We start from the raw sequence: 25442 nt of genomic DNA, 5'->3' as shown, positions 1-25442 counted from the left end.
GTCAAAATATATTCAAAGTCCGTCCCAAAAAGACCTCCTGTAGCTCTTAGCGTCAAAGCGCTGTCTCGCCGCTCCTGAGGATTGACTTAAAGTGCCAGTGCCGGCCTCGTCACAAGATGCTGTTAGTGGTGTGTAGAGTTCCAATTTAAAGTTGCTCTTTGAGATGAATATCCATTATAATAGGAACCTTCCAATTATTTCTTAATCACTATTCAACGACATATTCCAACATTTTCTGTGTGGGTCATGGTAAGCCTCTGACGGGAATGCCAGCTTATGAAACAGTTCCTTAAAGATCACTTTATCAAAGAGACATTCCACATACACCACCATTCAACGGACCATACTTTTCCAGCACTTTAAATTACTCATGCATTTGGCACTTTCAATTAATTATTTTCAATTAATTTTCAATTAATTATGCATTTGGCACTTTAAATTACTCACGCATTTGGCACTTTAAATTACTCACGCATTTGGCACTTTAAAGGACTCACGCATTTGGCACTTTAAAGGACTCACGCATTTGGCACTTTAAAGGACTCACGCATTTGGCACTTTAAAGGACTCACGCATTTGGCACTTTAAACGACTCACGCATTTGGCACTTTAAACGACTCACGCATTTGGCACTTTAAACGACTCACGCATTTGGCACTTTAAACGACTCACGCATTTGGCACTTTAAACGACTCACGCTGCATTTAGAAAAACTGTAAATAATATTTTTGCAGTGTTAAAAAATCCTTCATTAATGTGAGCATTATTTGTTATTATTCCACAGTCTGGTAGTTTTGCTATTCTCTTTGCTTCTGTGGAACTTTTGGATTAATACATTGGACAAAAATTTCTGTACCAGTTATGAACACACACACACAAACACACACACTTACTAGGAAACAGACTGAACTTTAGAGGCTGCCAGTCTTACCAGTGATTTATCACCTATTTATTTTTTTTCTTTTATTTTGAAATCCACCGCCTATTTATTAAAGAACTGCAAAACAAAAGCAACGAAGAGAGATACCAATTGCCAGCGATTTCCACCAGGGAAAGAGGAAACACTGGCCAAATGAGCATCCGCAATGCGTCTCTTTAAAGCGCATGCAATCAAGAGCTGGGTTTTACTTACCTTGAGCATAAAGAGTGAGCACCGCTTGAATGGCTACATAGACCCCAGAAAATTGGTAGGTTTCAAACATTACCTGGAAAATAAAAGGAAATAGATCTGTTTATTTAATCCCATCTTTCCCCCAAAAAAGTTAGGTCAACATACATGGTTCTCTTCCCCCTGTTTTATCCCAACACCCTCGCTGTGTAGATTATGCGAACAGTGTGTGGCTGGACCAAACCCGTTCAGAGCGCGGATCCGGAGGGCCAAACCCCCAAGCAATTAAGCTGTCCTCTGCTTCCTTCTCCCTCTTGCTTCCTTCTGCATCCCAGCTTGACTTGCCAGGCTTGTTCAATAGCACAGGGGCTACAGAGCAAAGCCTCTATTTTCTCAGTTAAAACAATTTTATTTAGTAACATATGGTAACAAATTATATTTCTTGCATCATTAATAACTTCTTTTACCTATCCCATATATTACTTTCTACCCACCCCTCCCCCCGTTACTTGACCCCTGCCGGTGTTATTTACTTAAAGTACTAATGTTTAAAGGTACCCTTAACTAATCAAAACAAAAATTAATATTCTTTTTTCTAAGACATAATCATTATCAAAAATTGTCCAATGTCCTTTTATTTTCCACTCTTTTTCTACATATCTTCTGAACTTTTTCTACTCCATCTTAAAAACTTCCAAATCATAGTCTCTTAAAGTTTTTGTTAATTTGTCCATTTCACTCCATGTCATAACTTTTACAATCCAATTCCATTTCTCTGGTATTTTTTCTTGCTTCCACAACTGCGCATATAATGTCCTAGCAGCTGAAAGCAAGTACCAAATTATAGTTCTATCTTCTTTTGGAAATTTTTCCATTTGTAATCCCAACAGAAAAGTCTCTGCAACTTTCTTAAATTCATATCCCAAGATCCTAGACATTTCTTGTTGAATCATCTGCCAATACTTTTTGCTCTTTCACAAGTCCACCACATATGGTAGAAAGAACCTTCATGTTTTTTACATTTCCAACATCTGTTTGGCATCTTATTATTCATCTTTGCAAATTTCTTAGGAGTCATATACCATCTATACATCATTTTAAAACAGTTCTCTTTAATATTATGACATGTCGAAAGCGTCATAGAGTTCTTCCACAAATATTCCCAAGTTTCCATCTGTATTTCTTTATTTACATTAATTGCCCACTTAATCATTTGAGATTTCACTACTTCATCTTCCGTAGACCATTTTAAAAGTAATTTATATAATTTTGAAATTAATATTTTGTTGTCTCCAAGCAGAACTTTTTCCATTTCTGTTTGCTCTTTTCTTATTCCTTCAGTTTTAATGTCATTCTCCACCAAGCTCTTTATTTGCTGCATTTGAAACCAATCATATTTATTATTCAGCTCTTCAGCAGTTTTCAATTCTATTTTGCCACTTTGTATTTTTAATAGTTGATTATATGACAACCACTTTTCTTCACCAGTTTCAGCTGTTATTTTTATCACTTCGGCTGGCACTATCCATAACGGTTTTCTCTCATCTCCATATTTCTTATATTTCATCCATGTATTTAGCAATGGTGAGAGAAAAAGCCGTTTATCTTTTTTTCTCCATAATACATATAAGCGTGCCAGCCAAATTTATTTCCATGACCTTCCAACGCTAAGAGTTTTTTGTTTAACAACATTATCCATTCTGTTATCCATACTAAGCAAATTGCTTCATAATATAATTTTAAGTCTGGTAATTGAAATCCGCCTCTCTCTTTTGCATCTGTTAAAATTTTCATTTTAATTCTTGGTTTCTTCCCTGCCCACACAAACTCTGAAATTTTTCTTTGCCATCTATTAAATTGTTTACTGTTTTTCACAATTGGAATAGTTTGAAACAAATACATTATTCTTGGTAGAATATTCATTTTAATTGCGGCTATTCTACCCAACAGTGACAAATTAAGTTTATTCCACTTTAACATATCTTCATCCATTTTACGCCATAGCTTCTCATAATTACGTATTTTTGAACAAATCAATATTCTTCATTGTTATCTCCACACCCAAATATTTTACCTTGGAGGTAACTTCACAGCCAGTTAGTCTCTGCAATTCATGTTGCTTATTTATTTGCATATTTTTACATAGAAGTTTTGATTTTTCTTTATTAATACAAAGTCCCGTCAACTCCCCATATTCTTGTATTTTGGCTAACAACAAAGGTGTGACTTGTATGGGGTTTTCATTTATAAATATTATATCATCTGCAAATGCTCTGTATTTGTAAGTAAATCCTTTTACTTTTAATACTTCTATTTCTTTATCCTCTTGAATTTGCATCAGTAATATTTCAAGTGTCATTATAAACAACAGTGGGGAAAGTGGACAACCTTGTCTTGTACCTTTACTAATTATCATGTCTTCTGTAAGATCAGCATTTATACATAGCCTTGCACGTCGTTCAGTATATATTGCTTTTATCATTCTTATAAAGCTTTCTCCCAGCTCCATTTTCTCCATTACTGCAAACATAAAATCCCAATTTAAACTGTCAAACGCTTTCTCTGCGTCCGCAAAGAATAATGCTACTTCCTTTTCAGGATATCTTTCATAATATTCTACAATATTTACAACAGTTCTAATATTGTCTCTTATTTGCCTTTTGGGAAGAAACCCCGCTTGATCTTCCTTTATAAAATTTATCAAATATTCTTTAAACCGTTCTGCCAAGATTCTTGTATATATTTTATAGTCATTATTTAATAATGAAATTGGTTATAATTTTTTAAGTTCGTAACATCTCTATCTTCCTTTGGAATCAACGAAATAACAGATCCTTCCACGTATTTGGTGTTTTCCTTTTTGTTCTTATCATATTCATCAATTTCTGAAGTTTCAGGATTAACTCCTCTTTGAGGGTTTTAAAAAATTTAGCTGTATATCCATCTGGCCCAGGTGCTTTTCCATTGCATTAATTGCTCCTTCAATTTCTGTTTTTTCAATTGGATCGTTCAAAACTTTTTGCATATTTTCTGCTAAGGGTGCTATTTTTATCTTTTGTAAGTACTCATCCATCTTTCCTTTCCTTATTTTAACATCTTTAAATAACATGGCATAATACTTAAAGAATTTTCTTTTTATTCCTTCTTAATCTACCACCTCTCTTCCATCCACCACAATGTTATTAATAATTTTACTTTCTCTCTTTTTCTTCAGTTGCCAGGCCAAATATTTTCTGGGTTTGTTTGCTCCCTCGAAAGATTTCTGCTGCAATCTTTTCAGATTTCATTCCAGTTCTTTATTTAACAAATGTCTCATTTGCGTTTGTAATATTGTAATCTCCCTTATAATTTTCTTTTTCCCTGGCCTTTTTCTCAGTTCCCCTTCTTTTTTCTCTATTTCATTTTGAATGTCCAACATCTGTTTTTCTTTTGCCCTCTTATCTTTGTTATTCAATGTAATCAATATTCCTCTCATTACTGCTTTATAAGCATCCAAGACCATCTGAAATTCTATATCCTCTTTATCGTTTATTTAGAAGAAAGCTTTAGTTTTTTTTCTAGAGATGTCACTATTTCTTTATTCTGTAGTAAATCTTTATTCAATCTCCATCTTCTCAACTTCTTAGACAATTTTGTAATACACATTATTGGGTTATGGTCAGCCCCAATTTTAGGTGAAATCTCTATTTTTTTTTTTTTGTTATAAGGCCTAAGTCTTTAGTGCCCCACAACATGTCAATTCTGTTAAAAGTTTTATGTCTTGCTGAAAAAAAGGTATAGTCCTGAACTTCAGGATTAAATTTCCTCCATATATATCCTCCATATTTTCTTGTTTGACCAATTCAAAAAAAGACTTTGGCAATTTTTCTTCCTTATTATTTTTTTTATCCCCAGACCTATCAAGACTGTGATCAGGCAGGCAAAAAGGGAATATGAGGAGCATATTGCAAAAAACATAAAGACCAACAATAAAACCTTCTTCAAATATATTAGAAGTAGGAAACCAGCCAGGGAGGCAGTGGGGCCCTTGGATGACCATGGGGTAAAAGGATTACTGAAGGAGGACAGGGAAATGGCTGAGAAGCTAAATGAATTTTTTGCCCCCGTCTTCACTGTGGAAGACGAGAACTTTTTGCCCTCCCCAGAACCACTAATTTTGGAAGGGGTGTTGAAAGACCTGAGTCAGATTCAGGTGACAAAAGAGGAGGTCCTACAACTGATAGACAAATTAAAAACTAATAAGTCACTGGGTCTGGATGGCATACATCCGAGAGTTCTGAAAGAACTCAAAGTTGAACTTGTGGATCTTCTAACAAAAATCTGTAATCTTTCATTGAAATCTGCCTCCGTTTCTGAGGACTGGAAGGTAGCAAATGTCACCCCCATCTTTAAAAAGGGTTCCAGAGGAGATCCGGGAAATTACAGGCCAGTCAGTCTGACTTCAATACCGGGAAAGTTGGTAGAAACCATTATCAAGGACAGAATGAGTAGGCACATTGATGAACACGGGTTATTGAGGAAGACTCAGCATGGGTTCTGCAAGGGAAGATCTTGCCTCACTAACCTGTTACATTTCTTTGAGGGGGTGAACAAACATGTGGACAAAGGCGACCCGATAGATGTTGTTTACCTTGACTTCCAGAAAGCTTTTGATAAAGTTCCTCATCAAAGGCTCCTTAGAAAATTTGAGAGTCATGGAGTAAAAAGACAGGTCCTCTTGTGGATCAAAAACTGGCTTAGTAATAGGAAGCAGAGAGTCAGTATAAATGGGCAGTCTTCGCAGTGGAGGACGGTAAGCAGTGGGGTGCCGCAGGGCTCGGTACTGGGTCCCATGCTCTTTAACTTGTTCATAAATGATTTAGAGTTGGGAGTGAGCAGTGAAGTGGCCAAGTTTGCGGATGACACTAAATTGTTCAGGGTGGTGAGAACCAGAGAGGACTGTGAGGAACTCCAAAGAGATCTGTTGAGGCTGGGTGAGTGGGCGTCAACGTGGCAGATGCGGTTCAATGTGGCCAAGTGCAAAGTAATGATGGGGTGTGAACTGGCAGAGACTGACCAAGAGAGAGATCTTGGGGTCGTGGTAGATAACTCACTGAAAATGTCAAGACAGTGTGCGTCTGCAATAAAAAAGGCCAACGCCATGCTGGGAATTATTAGGAAGGGAATTGAAAACAAATCAGCCAGTATCATAATGCCCCTGTATAAATCGATGGTGCGGTCTCATTTGGAGTACTGTGTGCAGTTCTGGTCGCCGCACCTCAAAAAGGATATTATAGCATTGGAGAAAGTCCAGAGAAGGGCAACTAGAATGATTAAAGGGCTGGAGCACTTTCCCTATGAAGAAAGGTTGAAACGCTTGGGACTCTTTAGCTTGGAGAAACGTCGACCGCGGGGTGACATGATAGAGGTTTACAAGATAATGCATGGGATGGAGAAAGTAGAGAAAGAAGTACTTTTCTCCCTTTCTCACAATACAAGAACTCGTGGGCATTCGATGAAATTGCTGAGCAGAAAGGTTAAAACGGATAAAAGGAAGTACTTCTTCACCCAAAGGGTGATTAACATGTGGAATTCACTGCCACAGGAGGTGGTGGCGGCCACAAGTATAGCCACCTTCAAGAAGGGTTTAGATAAATATATGGAGCACAGGTCCATCAGTGGCTATTAGCCACAGTGTATGTGTATATAAAATTTTTTGCCACTGTGTGACACAGAGTGTTGGACTTGATGGGCCGTTGGCCTGATCCAACATGGCTTCTCTTATGTTCTTATCCAGTGTGTTCTTAATTGTTCCATTGAAGTCCCCCATTATCAAAACTTGGTCATAAGTCAGTTCATCAAATTGTTGTATAATGTCTTTTAAAAAAGCATCCTTTGCACCATTTGATGCATACAGTCCCAATAACGTGTTTTTTTGCATTTAATATTATTTCTACCACTACAAATCTTCTATCTTTATCTTTAAACACTAATTTTGGCTCCAATTCTTGGTTAATATAGAAAATCACTCCCCTTTTCTTCTGTTCAGCCAATGAATAAAATTCTAGTCCCAGTTGTTTATTCCATAAAAATTTGTAATCTTTTTGTTCGATATGCACTTCTTGTAAACAAACTATATTACAATTTTGCTTTTTAATCCAATGAAACGTTGCCTTTTTTTGTGTGGTGAATTTAGTCCATTTACATTCCAAGATAATAATTTGTAATCCATCATGGTGCAAATTCTTTATGTTCTTCATAAAACCTACGCAGTTCCTGTGTGCTTGTAATTGTAATCCTTTTTCCTTGCAGCTCAAAGCTCAGACCTTCAGGTATTATCCATCTATACCTCATTTCATTGTCACGTAGTTTTTGTCAATTTTTTGCATGCTTTTCTTTCATAAGAATCATGAAAGAATTGCCAAGACAAGTGATAAATCTTTCATGATTCTTACTCTGCTGCCTCCCACTATCAATGTCTTTTCAAAATTTTTATTCAAGATTTTTCCCACCATTTCTTTTGTCATATATCTTATAACCACATTTCTTGGTAGATTATTTTTCTTGGCATATAGTGAGTTCACTCTATACATATAGTCATACATGCTTCTAGTTCCTTCAGGATCTTCCTCCAAAAATTCTGCAATTATTCTTATTATATATCCTTTCAAATCTGTCTCTTCATCCTCAGGTACTCCTCTCAGACGTATCTGGGCTTCCATCAATTTGCCACCTTTTCTTGCATTTTTAGCAAGGTGGAATCATGTACTTTCACTCTCTCTTCCACCTCTTGCACTTTCTTTGATGTTACCACAGTCTCATTTCTGAGATCTTCTATATCTTTCCTTAGCTCTTCAATGTCTTTTCTAATTTCTTTTTTACAAACAGTTATCATGCCTCTCACCCCTTTCATCATCCTGGCTTCCATTGCTTCTAATTCGCTAAACCCAGCGAAGACAGAGGTCCTTTGCTTGGGCCGTCGTGGCCCGGGGGGGGGGGGGGGGAAATACCCCTTCCGGTTTTTGACGGTGCGCCGCTGATGGCGGCGCACAGGGTCAAGAGCCTAGGGGTACTTCTGGAGCCCTCCTTAACTATGGAGGCCCAGATAGCAGCCACTGCCAAGTCCGCATTCTTCCATCTTAGGCGGGCTAGACAGCTGGCTCCCTTCCTGGAACGCGACGATCTAGCAACGGTGACCCATGCTACGGTCACCTCGAGGCTGGACTACTGCAATGCCCTCTACATGGGGCTGCCCCTGTGTTGAACCCGGAAATTGCAGCTGGTGCAGAACGCCGCTGCCCGGTTGTTATTGGGGCTCCCAAGGTGGGAGCACATTCAGCCGGGACTTCGGGCGCTGCACTGGCTGCCAATATCTTACCGAGTTCGGTACAAGGTGCTGGTTATTACCTTTAAAGCCCTATATGGCCTAGGACCTGCCTACCTGAGGGACCGTCTCTCCCCGCATGTTCCCCAGAGAGCACTGAGATCGGGATCTCAAAATCTTTTGGTTGTCCCCGGGCCAAAGGAAGCCCGCTTGAAGATCACAAGGGACCGGGCCTTCTCTGTAATGGCTCCATTTTGGTGGAACCAGCTGCCGGAGGAGGTAAGGGCCCTGCGGGATCTCACCCAATTCCGCAGGGCCTGTAAGACAGTCCTCTTCCGGCTGGCCCACAATTAACGGCCCTGTATACCAACTACTGAATACTGTATACTGTATACTGAATTTGTATCTGAAGCTGAATAGAGTGTAGCTCCACGACCGCTGTCTGTTTTAATGATGTATAGTTATAACAAATGTTTGATTTTAATTATATATTATGAAATGTTAATTTTAAAGTGTAATTTTATATTTTTATGTTAGTTTATATATGCTGTAAGCCGCCCTGAGCCACTCGGTGGGAAGGGCGGGATATAAATCCCAGATAAAATAAATAAATAAATAAATAAATTGCTCTTGCATCTTCTCCATTGAGGCAGTCCTTGCACAGGTTAACTTATGCTCTGACATTTAAAAAAACACCGAAAATTTTGACCTCTCCAAATTAAATTAAACTATCAGGTTTGATAGAGTAAGACTTGCCCTTTTCAATAAGCCTAATTTCGCCGTCCTCAGAGCCTCCTGGGCTCAGATATTAATTTTTAAAGTTTATATTTCTTCCAAAATGGCGGTTGCAACTTTCTGCTTCCCTTTAAAAAAAAATTTCCTTCAAAAGGCTTCTAAAATAATTATCAGTGATAATGTCCAATAATATTTACCTTATAATTGTCACCTCTGTCAGCGTCACCAATTTTTAATGTTCCGAACACTTTAAAAACTTTGTTTAAATTTTGACCTCCTAGCAATGGCCGACGATATTTTTCTATGATATTATAGTCCTAGAGTAGGCTAGCTGCTTCAATGATTTTCCTCTTCCATCCGACACTTACTGCTTTTCTTGCCACCAAATCCCGTTTTCACTGGTAAAAAGATCTCGCGATGTTTGACGTGTTTCCTGTGTTGACTGTGGGAGCTGCAAATCTGTGACGATGGGGCTTTTTCACCAAAACCGCAAGTAGACAAAACAATAAATTCCTTTCCACTTTTTAGCACTGTCCTTTAAATTTACAAAGTTCAAATTTCGCCCCTTCTCCCCTTCTTCTTCCAAACTTTCTGAATCTCTATTTCCCACCTTCTGATTTTATTTTGTTTAACTTTAAATAGTCCTGGAATGAAGATAGTCATCAGTACCTTTTTCTGCAGTTATCCAGATCCAACACCGATCTTGAATAGCTTTAGATGTTTAGCAGTCTCAAAGAAGGTTAGGATCCTGTCGAGCTTATGTCAAATAAATGACTCTGGAAACTTCTGCAGATGATGAATATGCAACTCGTCTCCGGAGACCCCTCAAAGCAGCCCCCCTCCGGGACTCCCTTTTAGCCAAGGTAAATCTCCTCAGAGTTTCCTGTGCATATCTTGGACTGATCTCTGACTGAGAAAAGTAGGCAGTAGGCATTAAATTGCCCTCCACTACCCCGAACAGAAGCCCCAACCTGCTCCCCTTCTGAGAAGCAATTCAGCTCAGCATTTTCCAACCCCGGAAGTCAGCAAAGCCTCTATTTTCTCCATTGGCTGAGCCTCCTCCCTTGGGAAGGAAAGTGGGGAGGAATGGCTTGCTTTGCTGGGCTCTCTCAACTGGACGGCACAGCTACTAAGCCAAGCCCCTATTCCTTCTATTGGCTGAGGCTCCCCCCTGCCTCATCCCCTGGGGAAAGAAGGGCAACCCTGCCCAGTTCCCTGGATCACACGGGAGAGATACAAAGAAAGCACCTTTAAGACCAATGAGTGCCAATGTTTTAATCATGTTTCATTTTAAGTTTTTAAAAAATCTTCTCTCTCTGCTACCTGGTGGATTGCCAACCTCAGGGGTCCTCAACCCCCAGGCCGTGGACCGGTACAGGTCTATGGCCTGTTAGCAACTGATCCGTGAGTTGCATAATTATTTCATTATATATTACAATGTAGGAAGAAGAAGACGACGACATTGGATTTATACTCTGAATTTCAGAGAGTGGCTCACAATGTCCTTTACTTTCTTCCCCCACAACAGACACCCTGTGAGGTGTCTGAGAGAGAGCTCTCCCAGACGCTGCCCTTTCAAGGACAACTCCTACAAGAGCTATGGCTGACCCAAGGCCATTCCAGCAGCTGCAAGTGGAGGAGTGGGGAATCAAACCCGGCACTCCTCCACCAGCAGCTGCAAGTGGAGGAGTGGGGAATCAAACCCGGCACTTCAAAATAGGAGTCCGCACGCTTAGCTACCATACCAAACTAATAGAAATAAAGTGCACAACTGTATTATCCCCATCCCCCCAGTCTCTGGAAAAATTGCCTTCCACAAAACTGGTCCCTGGTGCCCAAAAGGTTGGGGACCACTGATCTAACTACCAGTCTGGCTATTGCTTATCTTCTCTATGCAATGTTCTTCTGCAACGGCAGCCAGAAGGAGAGATTCTCCACTACAGCAGGATTCAGAAGATTAACGATTTTGGATTTATATCCCGCCCTATACTATGAATTTCAGAGTCTCAGAGTGCTCACAATCTCCTTTACTTTCCTACCCCACAACAGACTCCCTGTGAGGTGGGTGGGGCTGAGAGAGCTCTAACAGCAGTTGCCCTTTCAAGGACAGCTTCTATGAAAGCTCTGGCTGACCCAAGGCCATCTCAGCAGGTGCAAGTGGAGGAGCGGGGAATCAAACCCGGTTCTCCCGGATAAGAGTCCGCGCGCTTAACCACTACACCAAACTGACTCTCTAAGAAGAAGATACTGGATTTATACCCTGCTCTTCATTCTGAATCTGAGAGCAGCTCACAATCTTCTTTATCCTCCTCCCCCACAACAGACACCCTGTGAGGTGGGTGAAGCTGAGAGAGCTCTCCCGGAAGCTGCCCTTTCAAGGACAACCTCTGCCAGAGCTACAGCTGACCCAAGGCCATTCCAGCAGGTGCAAGTGGAGGAGCGGGGAATCAAACCCAGTTCTCCCGGATAAGAGTCTGCACATTTCACCACTATGCCAAACTGGCTCTCAGCCACAATGGGCCAGCCTGCCTTCTCTCCGTGTTCTCTGATAGACACCGATCTAGTAAAGCGAGAACAGCACTAAGGCAGTTATTGGCCCAACCATTTAATAAGACTTTCTGCAAAGTTCAGGAGCTCAGAAGCCATTTCTGTTCATTATTAACCCCTGGCTCCGGGAAGATCGCTTCTTAACTTTTTTTTTTTTTGTTAAAAACGACCAATATCGCTTTACGACCAGTACTGCTTTATTCCAATCCCCAAGGGCAGAATTTTAGAAAGGCTGCTGGTCCCTGCTTAAGAGGAATGACTCATTAAACTTCCAACAGGCTGCAAAAATTTCAGAGTTTTCATCTCCTCTCCGCCTTTTAATTCAGGAAGTCCATGCAAAAATAATCCAATGAATGTTTTAGATTGAAATTGCCCGGCACCACGGACAAAAGAATTACTGCGGTGCGGAAGGAAGGCAGAAATTACAGCTCCGAAAATACCACTCGGGAGAATAATATTCTAGTCATTAAATAAACCCCGGATTCCTACATTTGCAGGGCAATCCTATGCAGTTACTCAGGAGGGTTTAGACCGGAGTGACGCGGTCTAGGATGACATCATTAGACAATTAAATGTATATGCACTGAAAAAATACAAACGCAGGGAGATGACGTTAAGAGCTTTCGTTTCAGACTGGAACGCTGGGTCACGAGTTGAGAACCGATCCGGATGTGACGGATCTCCGAGTCTGCTATGGGGGACCCTTCTGCCATTCTAGGGATGAAATTCCCTTCTGTCTACAAAAGCCACAGATGCCTCATCCTTATTGAGACCGTGACCCCCAGAGAGGGGGTGCCTGTCGCCTGTATACCATTTTCAAGACCCCAAATGCAGAAGGTTTGGTCTCTTGAAAACTGCACTGGGGGGGGGGGCAGGAGCCCCCTCCCTTTCGCACCAGGGACCCAAGCAGGATCAGGTCAACAGAGGAGACTCTCATCCCTGAGAACGTAAGAGAAGCCATGCTGGATCAGGCCGATGGCCCATGCAGTCCAAGACTGTCACACGGTGGCCAAAAAACCCAGGTGCCATCAAGAGGTCCATCAGTGGGGCCTGGACACTAGAAGTCCTCACACTGTTGTCCCTCCCAAGCACCAAGAAGACAAAGCATCACTGTCCCAGACATAAGGACATAAGAGAAGCCATGCTGGATCAGGCCAATGGTCCACTCAGTCCAACACTCTGTGTCACACAGTGGCCAAAACCCAGGTGCCACCAGGAGGTCCATCAGTGGGGCCAGGACACTAGAAGCCCTCCTACTGTGCCCACCCGAGCACCAAGAATACTGAGCATCACTGCCCCAGACATAAGGACAAAAGAGAAGCCATGTTGGATCAGGCCAATGGCCAATCCAGTCCAACACTGTGTGTCACACAGTGGCCAAAAACCAGGTGGCATCAGAAGGTCCATCAGTGGGGCCAGGAGACTAGAAGCCTCCCACTGTGCCCCCCCAAGCACCAAGAATACAAGGCATCACTGTCCCAGACATAAGAACATAAGAGAAGCATGTTGGATCGGGCCAATGGCCCATCCAGTCCAACAATCTGTGTCACACAGGGGTCAAAAAACGCAGGTGCCATCAGGAGGTCCACCAGTGGGGCCAGGACACTAGAAGCCCTCCCACTGTTCCCCCCTCAAGCACCAAGAATACAGAATATCACTTGCCCCAGACAGAGAGTTCCATCTATACCAGGGATGTCAAACATGCAGTTCAGGGGCCAAATTAGGCCCCTGGAGGGCTCCTATCAGGCCCCTGAGCAACTGGCTGTCCTCTGCTTCCTTCTCCCTCTCTCTTGCTTCCTTCTGCATCACAGCTTAAGAGCATAAGACAGCCAAGCCTCTCTTCCTTCTATTGACTAAGGCTCCCCCCCCCTACAGTCCCTGGTGAAGGAAGGAAAGAGCCAGAGCTTCCTTTGCCCAGTTCCCTGGATCCCATGGGAGAGATACAAAGAAAGCATCTTTAAGACCAATGAGTGCTAATGTTTTAAGCATGATTTTATTTTTTTTTTAAATATGCATTTGTGTTCTTTATAAAATTTATCTCTCTGCTACCTAGTCTTAAATAGGTACACACATGGCCTGGCCCGACATGGCTTGGCTCCTCAGGGTCTCATTTATGTCAGATCCAGCCCTCATAACAAATGAGTTTGACATCCCGATCTATACCCTGTGGCTAATAGCCACCGATGGACCTCTGCTCCATATGTTTATCCAAATCTAAAATGGCGGCGGTGTCCCCATGGTAGACTCGGGGACAGCTCGGATATTACAGGCATTTTCTCAATCTATACCCTGTGGCTAATAGCCACCGATGGACCTCTGCTCTGTATGTTTATCCAAATCTAAAATGGCGGAGGTGTCCCCATGGTAGACTCGGGGACAGCTCGGATATTACAGGCATTTTCTCAATCTATACCCTGTGGCTAATAGCCACCGATGGACCTCTGCTCCGTATGTTTATCCAAATCTAAAATGGCGGTGGTGTCCCCATGGTAGACTCGGGGACAGCTCGGATATTACAGGCATTTTCTCGATCTATACCCTGTGGCTAATAGCCACCGATGGACCTCTGCTCTGTATGTTTATCCAAATCTAAAATGGCGGAGGTGTCCCCATGGTAGACTCGGGGACAGCTCGGATATTACAGGCATTTTCTCCCATTAACCTCAATACCTATTAAAAATGAACGTCCTTGGGTCAACACTGACGGCTATATATTTTCCCCGCAGATGCAACTGGAAAGACAGCTAAGAGAGGTAGAAATAAGAACCCCCCTCAACCCATAGGCGAGAACTATTTTCTTCATAATTTAATGTCTGATATTTAAAATGTAGAGTTATGCCTGGTTCGCAACCCGCTATCCCAGGAGTGGTCAACGGTAGCTCTCAAGATGTTTTTTTGCCTACAACTCCCATCAGCTCCAGCCAGCATATAACTCTCAGTGTTACTTGTATCCCTTGTGATATCCAATTCATTAACCAACTCCAGATAACTTTGTTTTTTTAATTAGAGGAGTCGTAGTAAGAAATTTGACTCTGGCTTGAAAAATCCTTCCTGGTGGTTATAATTGATAAGTTCCCTATTTCCCATGGCCCTGGTTGTTTCCCTTGATGTCTTCATGGGTAGGCAACTCTCTGTTTTCAGTTAGCTTTCTACATTCACAAGGAAGGACACCTCGTCTTCGGAGATGCAGGGAGCGACGTGGCTAGCCGATAGTTAGAGCGCGGTTAAAACATCTGTTGACGGCTCTCGTTTGATCGAGTCTGACATCGAGTTTGCGGACACGGAGGCTGTTGAGGCACAAAGAAGTGCCGTATTGCGTAGTACCACACACCAACCCCAAAGCTGAGCATCTAAGAGTTGGAGCAGACGCACCCCAACTTGTACCGCACCGCAGATGATCTCTAGGGTGACTCCACAGGGTTTTCAAAGCACGAGATGTTCAGAGCTTGCTTGCCATTTGCCTGCCTCTGCATAGCAACCTTGGATTTCCTTGGTGGTTTCCATCCAAGTACTACCCAGGGCCAACCATGAGGGCTGATGAGACTGGGCAAGCCTGAGCCATTCAGGTCAAGGTGGCCCCAAGTTATGCAGTGCATTTAAAAACAAACTAACAAAGGACAACTAACCTGATGGCACCCTCTGGCAACACAAGCTCTCTAGGACATCACAGGCCCAGTCCACAAGCTCTCTAGGACATCACCGGCCCAGCCCACAAGCTCTCTATGACATCACAGGCCCAGTCCACAAGCTATGACATCACTGGCCCAGTCCACAAGCTCTCTATGACATCACAGGCCCAGTCCACAAGCTCTCTGACATCACAGGCCCAGTCCACAAGCTCTCTATGACATCACTGGCCCAGTCCACAAGCTCTCTATGACACCACTGGCCCAGTCCACAAGCTCTCTATGACATCACTGGCCCAGTCCACAGCACCAAGGAGATGAGGCAGGCAAGGAGATCAGAAGGGAAAATGACCGCCAGACTAAGGAGTGGAGGATGAAAATAAGTCCTTACTCTGCTTTAACTTATGGTGACCCTGTGGGTTTTCAAGGCAAGAGAGGTGGTTTGCCACTGACTTTCTCTGACTTTCTCGGTGGTCTCTCTTCCAGATACTAAGCAGGGCCAAACCTGTTTAGCTTCTGAGATCCAATGAGATCAGGCTACACTGGGCCATCCAGGTCAGGGAAAAGATGATGGTGGAAAGTGCCATCAAGTCACAAACAATTTATAGAATCATAGAGTTGGAAGGGACCTCCAGGGTCATCTACTCCAACACCTTGCACAATGCAGGAAATGCACAAATACCTCGCCCTCCCCCACATGATCTGCCTAAATTCACAGAATCAGCATTGCCATCAGATGGCCATCTGGTCTCTATTTGAAAACCTCCAAGGAAGGAGAGCCCACCAACTCCTGAGGAAGCCTGTTCCGCTGAGGAACCGCTCTGTCAGGAACAGGCCTCAGATTCAGTAGGAGCTCACAGGAGCATAGCTCCTGAATCTTTCTGAAGGTTCCCCCTCCTCCTCCCTACCTTGTCCACTGAATAGTAGGTGCAGCTGCATAACAATTCCTGGATGAGCTCCACCACCTATTTTTCTACAAAATGACCCCTGATCAGGAAGTTCTTCCTAATGTTTAGCTGGAAACACTTTTGATTTAATTTCAACCCATTGGTTCTGGTCCTACCTTCTGGAGCCACAGAAAACAATTCCACACCATTCTCTAGATGACAGCCCATCAAGTACTTGAAGATGGTGATTATATTACCTCTCAGTCATCCCCCTCTTCAGGCTAAACATTACCCAGCTCCTTCAACCTTTCCTCATAGGACTTGGTCTCCAGACCTCTCATCCTCTTTGCTGCCCTCCTCTGGACACGTTCCAACTTGTCTATACCCTTATTAACTTGTGCTGCCCCAAACTGAACACAATACTCTAAGTGAGGTCTAAACAAAGAAGAGTAAAACAACACCATTGCTTCACTTGATCAGGACTTCTGTTGATACAATCCCAAAATGAATTTTATTTTTAGCTACTGCATCATACTTCTGAGATGTTCAGTGTGCGGTCCACTAAGACCTCTAGATCCTTTTCGCACATACTAGTGCCAAGACAAGTCTCTCCCATCCTATAATGATGCATGCAATTTTTCCTGCCTAAATGCAGAACTTTACACTTATCCCCATTAAAATGCATTTTATTTGTCTTAGGCCAATCTTCCAACCTGTCAAAATTATCCTGTATCCTGTTTCTGTCTTCTGCTGTTGAGCTGACTGTTATAATAAAACTCTACTCTACTGTATTTCTGACCCCTCCCAGCAGTATCATCAGCTAATTTAAGAAGCATTCCCTCTATTCCTTCATCCAAATCATTTATAAAGCTGTTGAACAAAACAGGTTCCAGGACAGATCTTTGAGGCACTCCACTTGTCACTCCTCTCCAAGAGAATGAGGAACCATTCACAAGCACTCTTTGGGGTGCGATCTGTCAACCATTTACAGATCCACCTAACTATAGCAAGATCCAAACCACATTTTACCAAGTTGTCAACAAGAATAGTATGTGGAACCTTATCAAAAGCCTTACTGAAATCAAGATAAACAATGTTTACAGCAAGGGTGGCCAACGGTAGCTCTCCAGATGTTTTTTGCCTACAACTCCCATCAGCCCCAGCCATTGGCCATGCTGGCTGGGGCTGATGGGAGTTGTAGGCAAAAAACATCCAGAGAGCTACCACTGGCCACCCCTGGTTTACAGCATTTCCCTAATCCAGCAAGGTAGTAACTTCCTCAAAAAAGGAGATAAGGTTAGTCTGACATTACTTGTTCTTGAGAAATTCATGCTGCTCTTAATAATCACCCATCTTTTCTATATGTTCAAGGACTGACTGTTTGATGATTTGTTCTATTAGATTCTGGAAGCAATTCCACATTTTAATCCCTCACTATGATTAATTTTTTTAAATTTTAAAATATTTTAATCACTCACTTTTCAAATGCACTGTTTGACAGATTCAGTGAATCCACTGCACAATCAGCATCGTTGGACGCCTTTGAGTCCCAATATTTTGGGTGGGGAGGAAAGCTGTGTCAACTCTGACCACCCACAAGTAAAATTTCAAAACTCTCCTAATCATGTTCCCTCTTAGCTGCCTCTTTTTAAAACAGTCTCTTCAGCCTTTCCTCACATACTAGAGCCTTTCCTCACATACTTCAGCCTTTCCTCACATACTTCAGCCTTTCCTCACATACATCTTCTTGGTTACCTTCTTCTATACGTATTTTCAGGCCTTGAATTCAGCAGGAACTCACAGGAGCACAGCTCCTGAACTTTTCTGACGGCCCCCCTCATCCTCCCCACCTACCTACCTAGTCCACTGAACAGTAGGTGCAGCTGCATAACAATCCCTGCATTAGGAGAGCGGGCAGTCAGCCAGCCACCAGGGGCTTTGCCATGCCCCCAGCAGCCCTCATGAACCCCTGGAGAAGCCCACAGCACCCTTTCTCCACTTCTTATGTGACTTTGGGTGACTGGTGGCTTGCTGGCTTTTTGACTGTGGGGGGGGGTAGCCCAGGAGAGCCCCGGGCGAGCGAGGCCTGCTTGGGCTGGCTGGATCTCTAGCCAGCCCAAGCAGGCCTCGCTCGCCCAGGACTCTCCTTTCTTGCGTTGGGCTGGTGGGGGTGGGGGTGGCATATGCTAATGAGTTATGCTAATGAGCTCCACCACCTGTTTTTCTACAAAACGGCCCCTGCTTATTTTCCAGTTCTGTGATGTCCTTTTTTGAGATACAGTGATCAGAGCTGCACGCAATATTCCAAATGAGGCCACACCACGGATCTCTACAGGGACATCGTAATATTGCCAGCTTTCTTTTCAATCAAATGTGGTTTCTCTCCGAAGCGCCTACCTCCACAATCTTTTCCCTGTTCTTCGTCGGGTTCATGGGAGGTTCCGTCAGCAGGATTTTACAGTTTTGCGTGTCGATGTTCAGTTTTTCTGGCCCAAAGGTGTAATCCCAAAGATGCTTCATGTCGTCCCAGTTCCGGACGATGCCGTTCTCCATCGGGTAGTTCACTTCCAACATGGACCGCAACTCGCTTGCTTCATCGCCTACCATAAGATCCTAGGGGGAGAAACGGGAACGGGTATATTAGCATTTCCCCCCCCAAAAAAATATTTTTAAGCAATCTGAAACTAGTAAATTAACATTCCCCTCCCCCCCCCAAAAAATGCTTTATGCAATCTGCCTTTTTTGGGGGGGAGGAGAATCCTATACAAAAGAAACTTCTGCTTTAAATCTAGGCTTCTGATGCAACCAGGGTTCTTTTCCTAGCAGGAGCTCCTCTGCATATTAGGCCACGCCCCCTGATGTAGCCAATCCTCCAAGAGTTTACAGTAGGCCCTGTAAGCTCTTGGAGGATTGGCTACACCAGGGGGTGTGGCCTAATACACAAGAAGAAGAAGATATTGGATTTATATCCCGCCCTCCACTCCGAAGAGTCGCATGGCGGCTCACAATCTCCTTTACCTTCCTCCCCCACAACAGACACCCTGTGAGGTAGATGAAGATATTGGATTTATATCCCGCCCTCCACTCCAAAGAGTCTCAGAGTGGATCACAATCTCCTTTCCCTTCCTCCCCCATAACAAACACCCTGTGAGGTAGATGAAGATATTGGATTTATATCCCGCCCTCCACTCCAAAGAGTCTCAGAGTGGGTCACAATCTCCTTTACCTTCCTCCCCCACAACAGACACCCTGTGAGGTAGATGAAGATATTGGATTTATATCCCGCCCTCCACTCCAAAGAGTCTCAGAGTGGATCACAATCTCCTTTACCTTCCTCCCCCACAACAGACACCCTGTGAGGTAGATGAAGATATTGGATTTATATCCCGCCCTCCACTCCAAAGAGTCTCAGAGTGGATCACAATCTCCTTTACCTTCCTCCCCCACAACAGACACCCTGTGAGGTGGGTGGGGCTGGAGAGGGCTCTCACAGCAGCTGCCCTTTCAAGGACAACCTCTGCCAGGGCTATGGCTGACCCAAGGCCATGCTAGCAGGTGCAAAAGGAAGAGTGGGGAATCTAACCCGGTTCTCCCAGATAAGAGTCTGCACACTTAACCACTACACCAAACTGGCTCTCCTGCTACAAAGAAGCTCCTGCTACAAAAAGAGCTCTGGGTGCAACCTTTGGGGGTCAAGAGACAGGACAAGGGAACAGGTTTCGGGTCCTCAACCTTTTTGAGCCGGTGGGCACCTTTGGAATTCTGAGACGGCATCGTGGGCGCAGCCACAAAACGATTGCCACAGCTTAACTTCAGGAACATAGCGCAGATCCTTGTTTGCGGCGGCGGCGGCTGTTGCAAAAGCAACATTTTAAAAGAGCTGCCCAGCCAATCGAATCTCCAACAGTCAACCGGAAGCCTTGATGGGCAAAAGCCTTACCCGCCCCTGCCTTCTTCCTAAAACCTCTTGGCAGGCACCAGAGAAGGTGTTGGTGGTGGGCGCCATGGAGACCACTGGCATTAAGTTTGGGTCCCCTGAGTTAAGGCGTTCGATTGAAAAGCAGGCCAAGGGATTCATTCACAGAAGGAAAACGGCCACCGTTCCATGATCAGCTACATCCATATAAACCTCACGGGTTTCAATTTACTTTCGGTGCCTCCGGCTTCCTGCCCGACTCCCCCACAAAAAAATCAAGAAGGGGGGGGGGGTTGTGCTGTTCTGAACAGAACGCCAACTCACCCTCCTACGCAAGCTACATCGCTCTAGGACAGTGGCTCCCAGCCTGGTTTCCAACTTTTTTTGGCACCAGGGACCGATTCTCTGGAAAACAGTTCTACGGACTGGTGGAGGGGTGGTACTAGAGGTTTTGCCGCCCCAGGCTGCCTCCCATGCCCTGTTCCTGCCCCCCTATGGGGGGGCTTTAAATGAGAGGTAGGTGAAGGTCACTGCCTCTTCCACCCACCTGGGACCCGGGCAGATGAAAAAGGTGGTGTTTTGGAGCAAGGCAGCGCTGCCTCTTTCATCTGCCCAAGTCCCGGGTGGGCGGAAGGGACGGTGGGGCTGCTCTGTCTTGACCCGCAGCCTGGTTGCTAACAGGCCACAAACCGGTACCAGACCACGGCCTGGGAGTTGGGGACCCCTGCTCTAGGACACTGGAGGACCTAGCTTTATGCCAGGGGTGGGGAACCTCCGTCCCGAGGGCCGTATATGGCCCTCGAGGTCACTTGGTGTGGCCCTCGGGGATTGCTGGGACGAACCGAGCCATGTGGCAGCCTCCCTGGGGCCTGGCTGGCCAGCGAGGATCGTGGGGCCCAGCTTCACTGCTCAGCAGCCTCCCCAGGGCCAGGCAGGGATCACAGGGCCCAGATGTACTGTGCGGCAGCCTCCCTGGGGCCTGGCTGGTCGGCCAGAATTGCTGCAGGGCCTGGAAAAGTTATTGTCACAGTTCAGTTTGCACTTGATTATCCCAGAGGGTGTGGCCTAATATGCTAATGAGGGTGTGACCTAATATGCTAATAGTAGGGGATGTGGTCCAATATGCTACTGAGTTCCTGCTGGGGTTTTTCTACAAAGCAGCCCTGGACCTATGCATTTGTCTAGGCTAGGGCAGCGGGCCGTGTGTGCGTGCCAGATTAGGCTCTCCCCACATGACTTCAAAAAGAACACCAATTATTTGCATTAATTTTGCTGGCCTGAATCATTCCCCCTCGGCGGAGCACTGTTTTTTAAGTCGATAATTTTCTTATGGCCCGCGAATGATGTTATAAATATCCGTGCGGCCCTCGGCAGAAAAAAAGGTTCCCCACTCCTGCTTTATGCAAAGCGCGTTCTCAGACACCTCAGTATTGTTGTTTCATACATTTATATGAAAAGGGGTTTGTGATATGGAATTGCACATTAAGTAGGCGGGCTTAGCAGAGTAAACTTTCCATGCAGGTCGTGTTTGCTGTGCGCAGCACTGGAGTAAAGAGTGGTTGCGGAAGCATGGAAAACAAGTAGCAAAAGCAAATAACGGACAGCAGGTTCCGCATCGGGGGGGGGGGGAGGAGTGTGAGAAGCTTTAACTTTGCCTATCGCTGGCTGATTAAGTCTGCTATCACTGGCAGATCAAATCCGCAAGTTCACCTGGTCGCAACACTGTGGAAATCTGGAGCAGACAGGAAGAGCCAGTTTGGTGTAGTGCGTGGAGTCTTATCTGGGAGAACCGGGTTTGATTCCCCACGCCTCCACCGGCACCTGCTGGAATGGCCTTCGCTCTGGCGGAGGTTGTCCTTGAAAGGGCAGCTTCTGGGAGAGCTCTCTCAGCCCCACCTACCTCGCAGGGCGTCTGTGGCGGGGGAGGAAGATAAAGGAGATTGTGAGCCGCTCTCTGATTCAGAGAGAAGGGCGGAGTATAAATCTATGGTCATCTTCTCCTTCATAGGACTAGCCTGAGCAATTACGGGAAGATAAAAGTGCCATATTCGAAGCGCCTGCAGCTGAGGTTGGGAAGATGGGAGGGGTGTTGCAAAGGAGGAAATCAGGATGAAGTCAGAGCACCAGACACATTAAGGGAGGGATCACACATGCAAGTCAAGCCATTCCTTTCCCCAGGCCCTCTCTCTCAATCCTTCCCCACTGTATCCCTTGATATGGCCTTGCGTGATAAAAACTACGTGAACTTCACTACACGAAGGGGGGGGGGGCGCAAATAAACATATGAAGCTGCCTTCTACTGAATCAGACCCTCGGTCCATCAAAGTCAGTATTGTCTACTCAGACGGCAGCAACTCTCCAGTGCCTCAAGCTGAGGTTTTTCATGCCTACTTGCCTGGACCCTTTTTAGTTGGAGATGCCAGGGATTGAACCTGGACCTTCTGCTTCCCAAGCAGATGCTCTACCACTGAGCCACCATCCCTCCCCATATATATGAACATCTGAAGCTGCCTTCTACTGAATCAGACCCTTGGTCCATCAAAGTCAGTATTGTCTACTCAGACTGGCAGCGGCTCTCCAGGGTCTCAAGCTGAGGTTTTTCACACCTATTTGCCTGGACCCTTTTTTGGAGATGCCAGGGATTGAACCTGGGACCTTCTGCTTCCCAAGCAGATGCTCTACCACTGAGCCACCGTCCCTCCTGCAACTTCTGCACTTCTGGATGTGCTGCCATCCCAGAAGTCAGAGCAATGCATCCATGTACAGCGGGGCTCTCCAACGTGGTGCCTCCCCTCCAAAAAATGCTTCCCTGGTGTCCAGCTTTTCTATAAAGTGGGCAGGGTGGGGCCAAGAGCGGCTTTTGCTCAGGAATGCTTACGATGGGTCGACGGAGATTTGATTGACTGTGCAGGCTTTTGAAAATGTCGCTCGGGCAGAAACCACCACCGTAGCAACAAGGATCTTCACCGTGTGACTGAAGAGAAGCTGCGGCAGCCATTTTCAGTCTGGCTCCGCCTCCGGCAGCAGCCGTTTTGCAGCTGCGCCCAACTCCCTTGTGTCAGAGTTCTAAAGGTGTCAAAAACGTTGGGGAGCCACGATGTACGGTTGGGCCACCAGCTCATGTCACATTTCCCCATGCAACCCCAGGAACTGTAAGAAAAAACCACGTGAAGAGAACGGACATCCTGCATGCGCAAACCAGCCCCAATCGTTTCGACAGCCCCACCTTAACCTGCTTAACGCCTACGTGGTAAACGGCATGCGAACGTTCTCTCCGTTGCTCACTTCCGCTATGGCTTGAGAAGCCGTTTCTACTTCGGCACCGACCTTTTAGGCTAAACGTCCTGCGTCTACAGATAGCTGCGCTCACTGGGAGAATGTCGTATCGGGAAGAAACGTACAAGAATTTAAGAGCCACCAAGCCAAAGCAATGAAGGAAGATTGGAAAGGGGGTATGTACTCAAAATTGAAGATGACATGGCAGGTTTTTTTTCTTTTTTAAAAGCACCAAAAAAAGGGAAAATAAAGGCTACACGTATTCCGCCAAGCAAAAGTGTGGACAGTGCGGGATGAGGGGGCTCGCCTCACTTACCATCTGCTTGTTATTCTACTTCAACAGGTCAAGAGAGATGAAGAAAAGGCAGAAGTGAGAGAATCAGAGGTAGTCCTAAACAGAATCCTTCGTTCAAATTATTTTAAGTACACGCTGCAGCCATAAAGCAGAAAACCAGATGCGGGGACAGCTGGAAACATTCCAAAGCCAGCAGGAATTTCAGGGCAAGCGAAAGCGATGGTTTTGGAAAACACAGCCAGGGAAAATTTCTGTAAAACCAGCGGTCAGTGATGGGCTTTCACTGACAACGTACTGCAGAGAGACTGGTGTGTCCACAGTTTTACTAAGCAGGAACCTTTCTATAGCAAACTTGTCACCAATCTTCTCTATTACAAAGGACGTGCAGCACCTTCCAACTAGTGTTCCCTCTAAGCTGAGCTAGTGTGAGCTAGCTCACAGTTTTTTAGCCTCCAGCTCGCACATTTTTGGAACAATGGTCCTAGAGCAGGGGTGGGGAACAGCGGCTCTCCAGATGTTTTTTTGCCTACAACTCCCATCAGCCCCAGCCATTGGCCATGCTGGCTGGGGCTGATGGGAGTTGTAGGCAAAAAAAAAACCATCCGGAGAGCCACTGTTCCCCATCCCTGCACAGCAAACTAATTTATGTATTAGCTCGCAACTTTAATGCCGGGAGCTCACAAAGCAGAATTTTTGCTCACAAGACTCAACAGCTTAAAGGGAACGCTGCTTCCAACCCTTAGGGAAATGATTATTTAAAAAATTAGGGAACGGATATTAAAATGTCTCAACCAACACAGGTCTGTTCAGGAGCTTTAACGTTCTTTATTCCTGTTTGTAAAATGAAGAAACAGGACTGGAAGCAAGCAAGCAGATGGTAAGTGAAGCTTACCTCAGGGGTCTGAACATCGTGCCCATGGGCACCGTGGCATCTGCTGGTTCTTTTTTTTCCTGGCACCCACCGCTTTCAGAAAATGGGAAGGCCCAGGCGGGGCTTCCACCCAGCAAGGCTTCTGATTGGCCGCGGGAGGTTTGTTTTTTTAAAGTGTTGCCTTGGCAGCAGGTGCCATGATAGCACTGTGTGACTGAAGGGATGCCGTGGCTGCCGTTTTGTGGGTGCCACCACCATGCTGGGTGAGAAGTCCAGTGGTGCCCCCAAGAAGAAGAAATTGGATTTATATCCCGCCCTCCACTCCAAATTTCAGAGTCTCAGAGCGGCTCACAATCTCCTTTATCTTCCTTCCCCACAACAGACACCCTGTGAGGTGGGTGGGGCTGAGAGGGCTCTCACAGCAGCTGTCCGTTCAAGGACAACCTCTGCCAGAACTATGGCTGACCCAAGGCCATGCCAGCAGGTGCAAGTGGAGGAGTGGGGAATCAAACCTGGTTCTCCCAGATAAGAAAGCTGTGGCTGACCCAAGGCCATTCCAGCAGGTACAAGTGGAGGAGTGGGGAATCAAACCCGGTTCTCCCAGATAAGAGAGCTCTGGCTGACCCAAGGCCATTCCAGCAGGTGCAAGTGGAGGAGTGGGGAAACAAACCCGGTTCTCCCAGAGAAGAGAGCTCTGGCTGACCCAAGGCCATTCCAGCAGATGCAAGCGGAGGAGTGGAGAATCAAACCCGGTTCTCCCAGATAAGAGTCCGTACACTTAACCACTACACCAAACTTGCTCTCCAAAGCTCAAAAAGGTCGGGGACCCCTGGTCTATCTTAACCTTCTTACCTACCAACCGCACTTTCATCCCACCC

The 25442-nt window shown here is 45.0% G+C and overlaps 1 protein-coding gene across 1 annotated transcript in view; it reads right to left on the bottom strand.

Moving 5' to 3' along the window:
• Nucleotides 1–25442, bottom strand: part of ACTR2 (actin related protein 2) — a 64865-nt gene that overhangs the window by 22530 nt on the left and 16893 nt on the right. The window contains exons 3-4 of the mRNA XM_060230718.1: nt 18604–18819; nt 1133–1205 (exon numbers count right to left, since the gene is read on the bottom strand). Coding sequence (XP_060086701.1) covers nt 1133–1205; nt 18604–18819 — 289 coding nt within the window. The remainder of the gene's footprint in view (nt 1–1132; nt 1206–18603; nt 18820–25442) is intronic.

Source organism: Heteronotia binoei, chromosome 1, assembly GCF_032191835.1.
Source record: "Heteronotia binoei isolate CCM8104 ecotype False Entrance Well chromosome 1, APGP_CSIRO_Hbin_v1, whole genome shotgun sequence".
NCBI lineage: Eukaryota > Metazoa > Chordata > Lepidosauria > Squamata > Gekkonidae > Heteronotia > Heteronotia binoei.
This window is presented reverse-complemented; position numbering and strand designations above follow the sequence as displayed.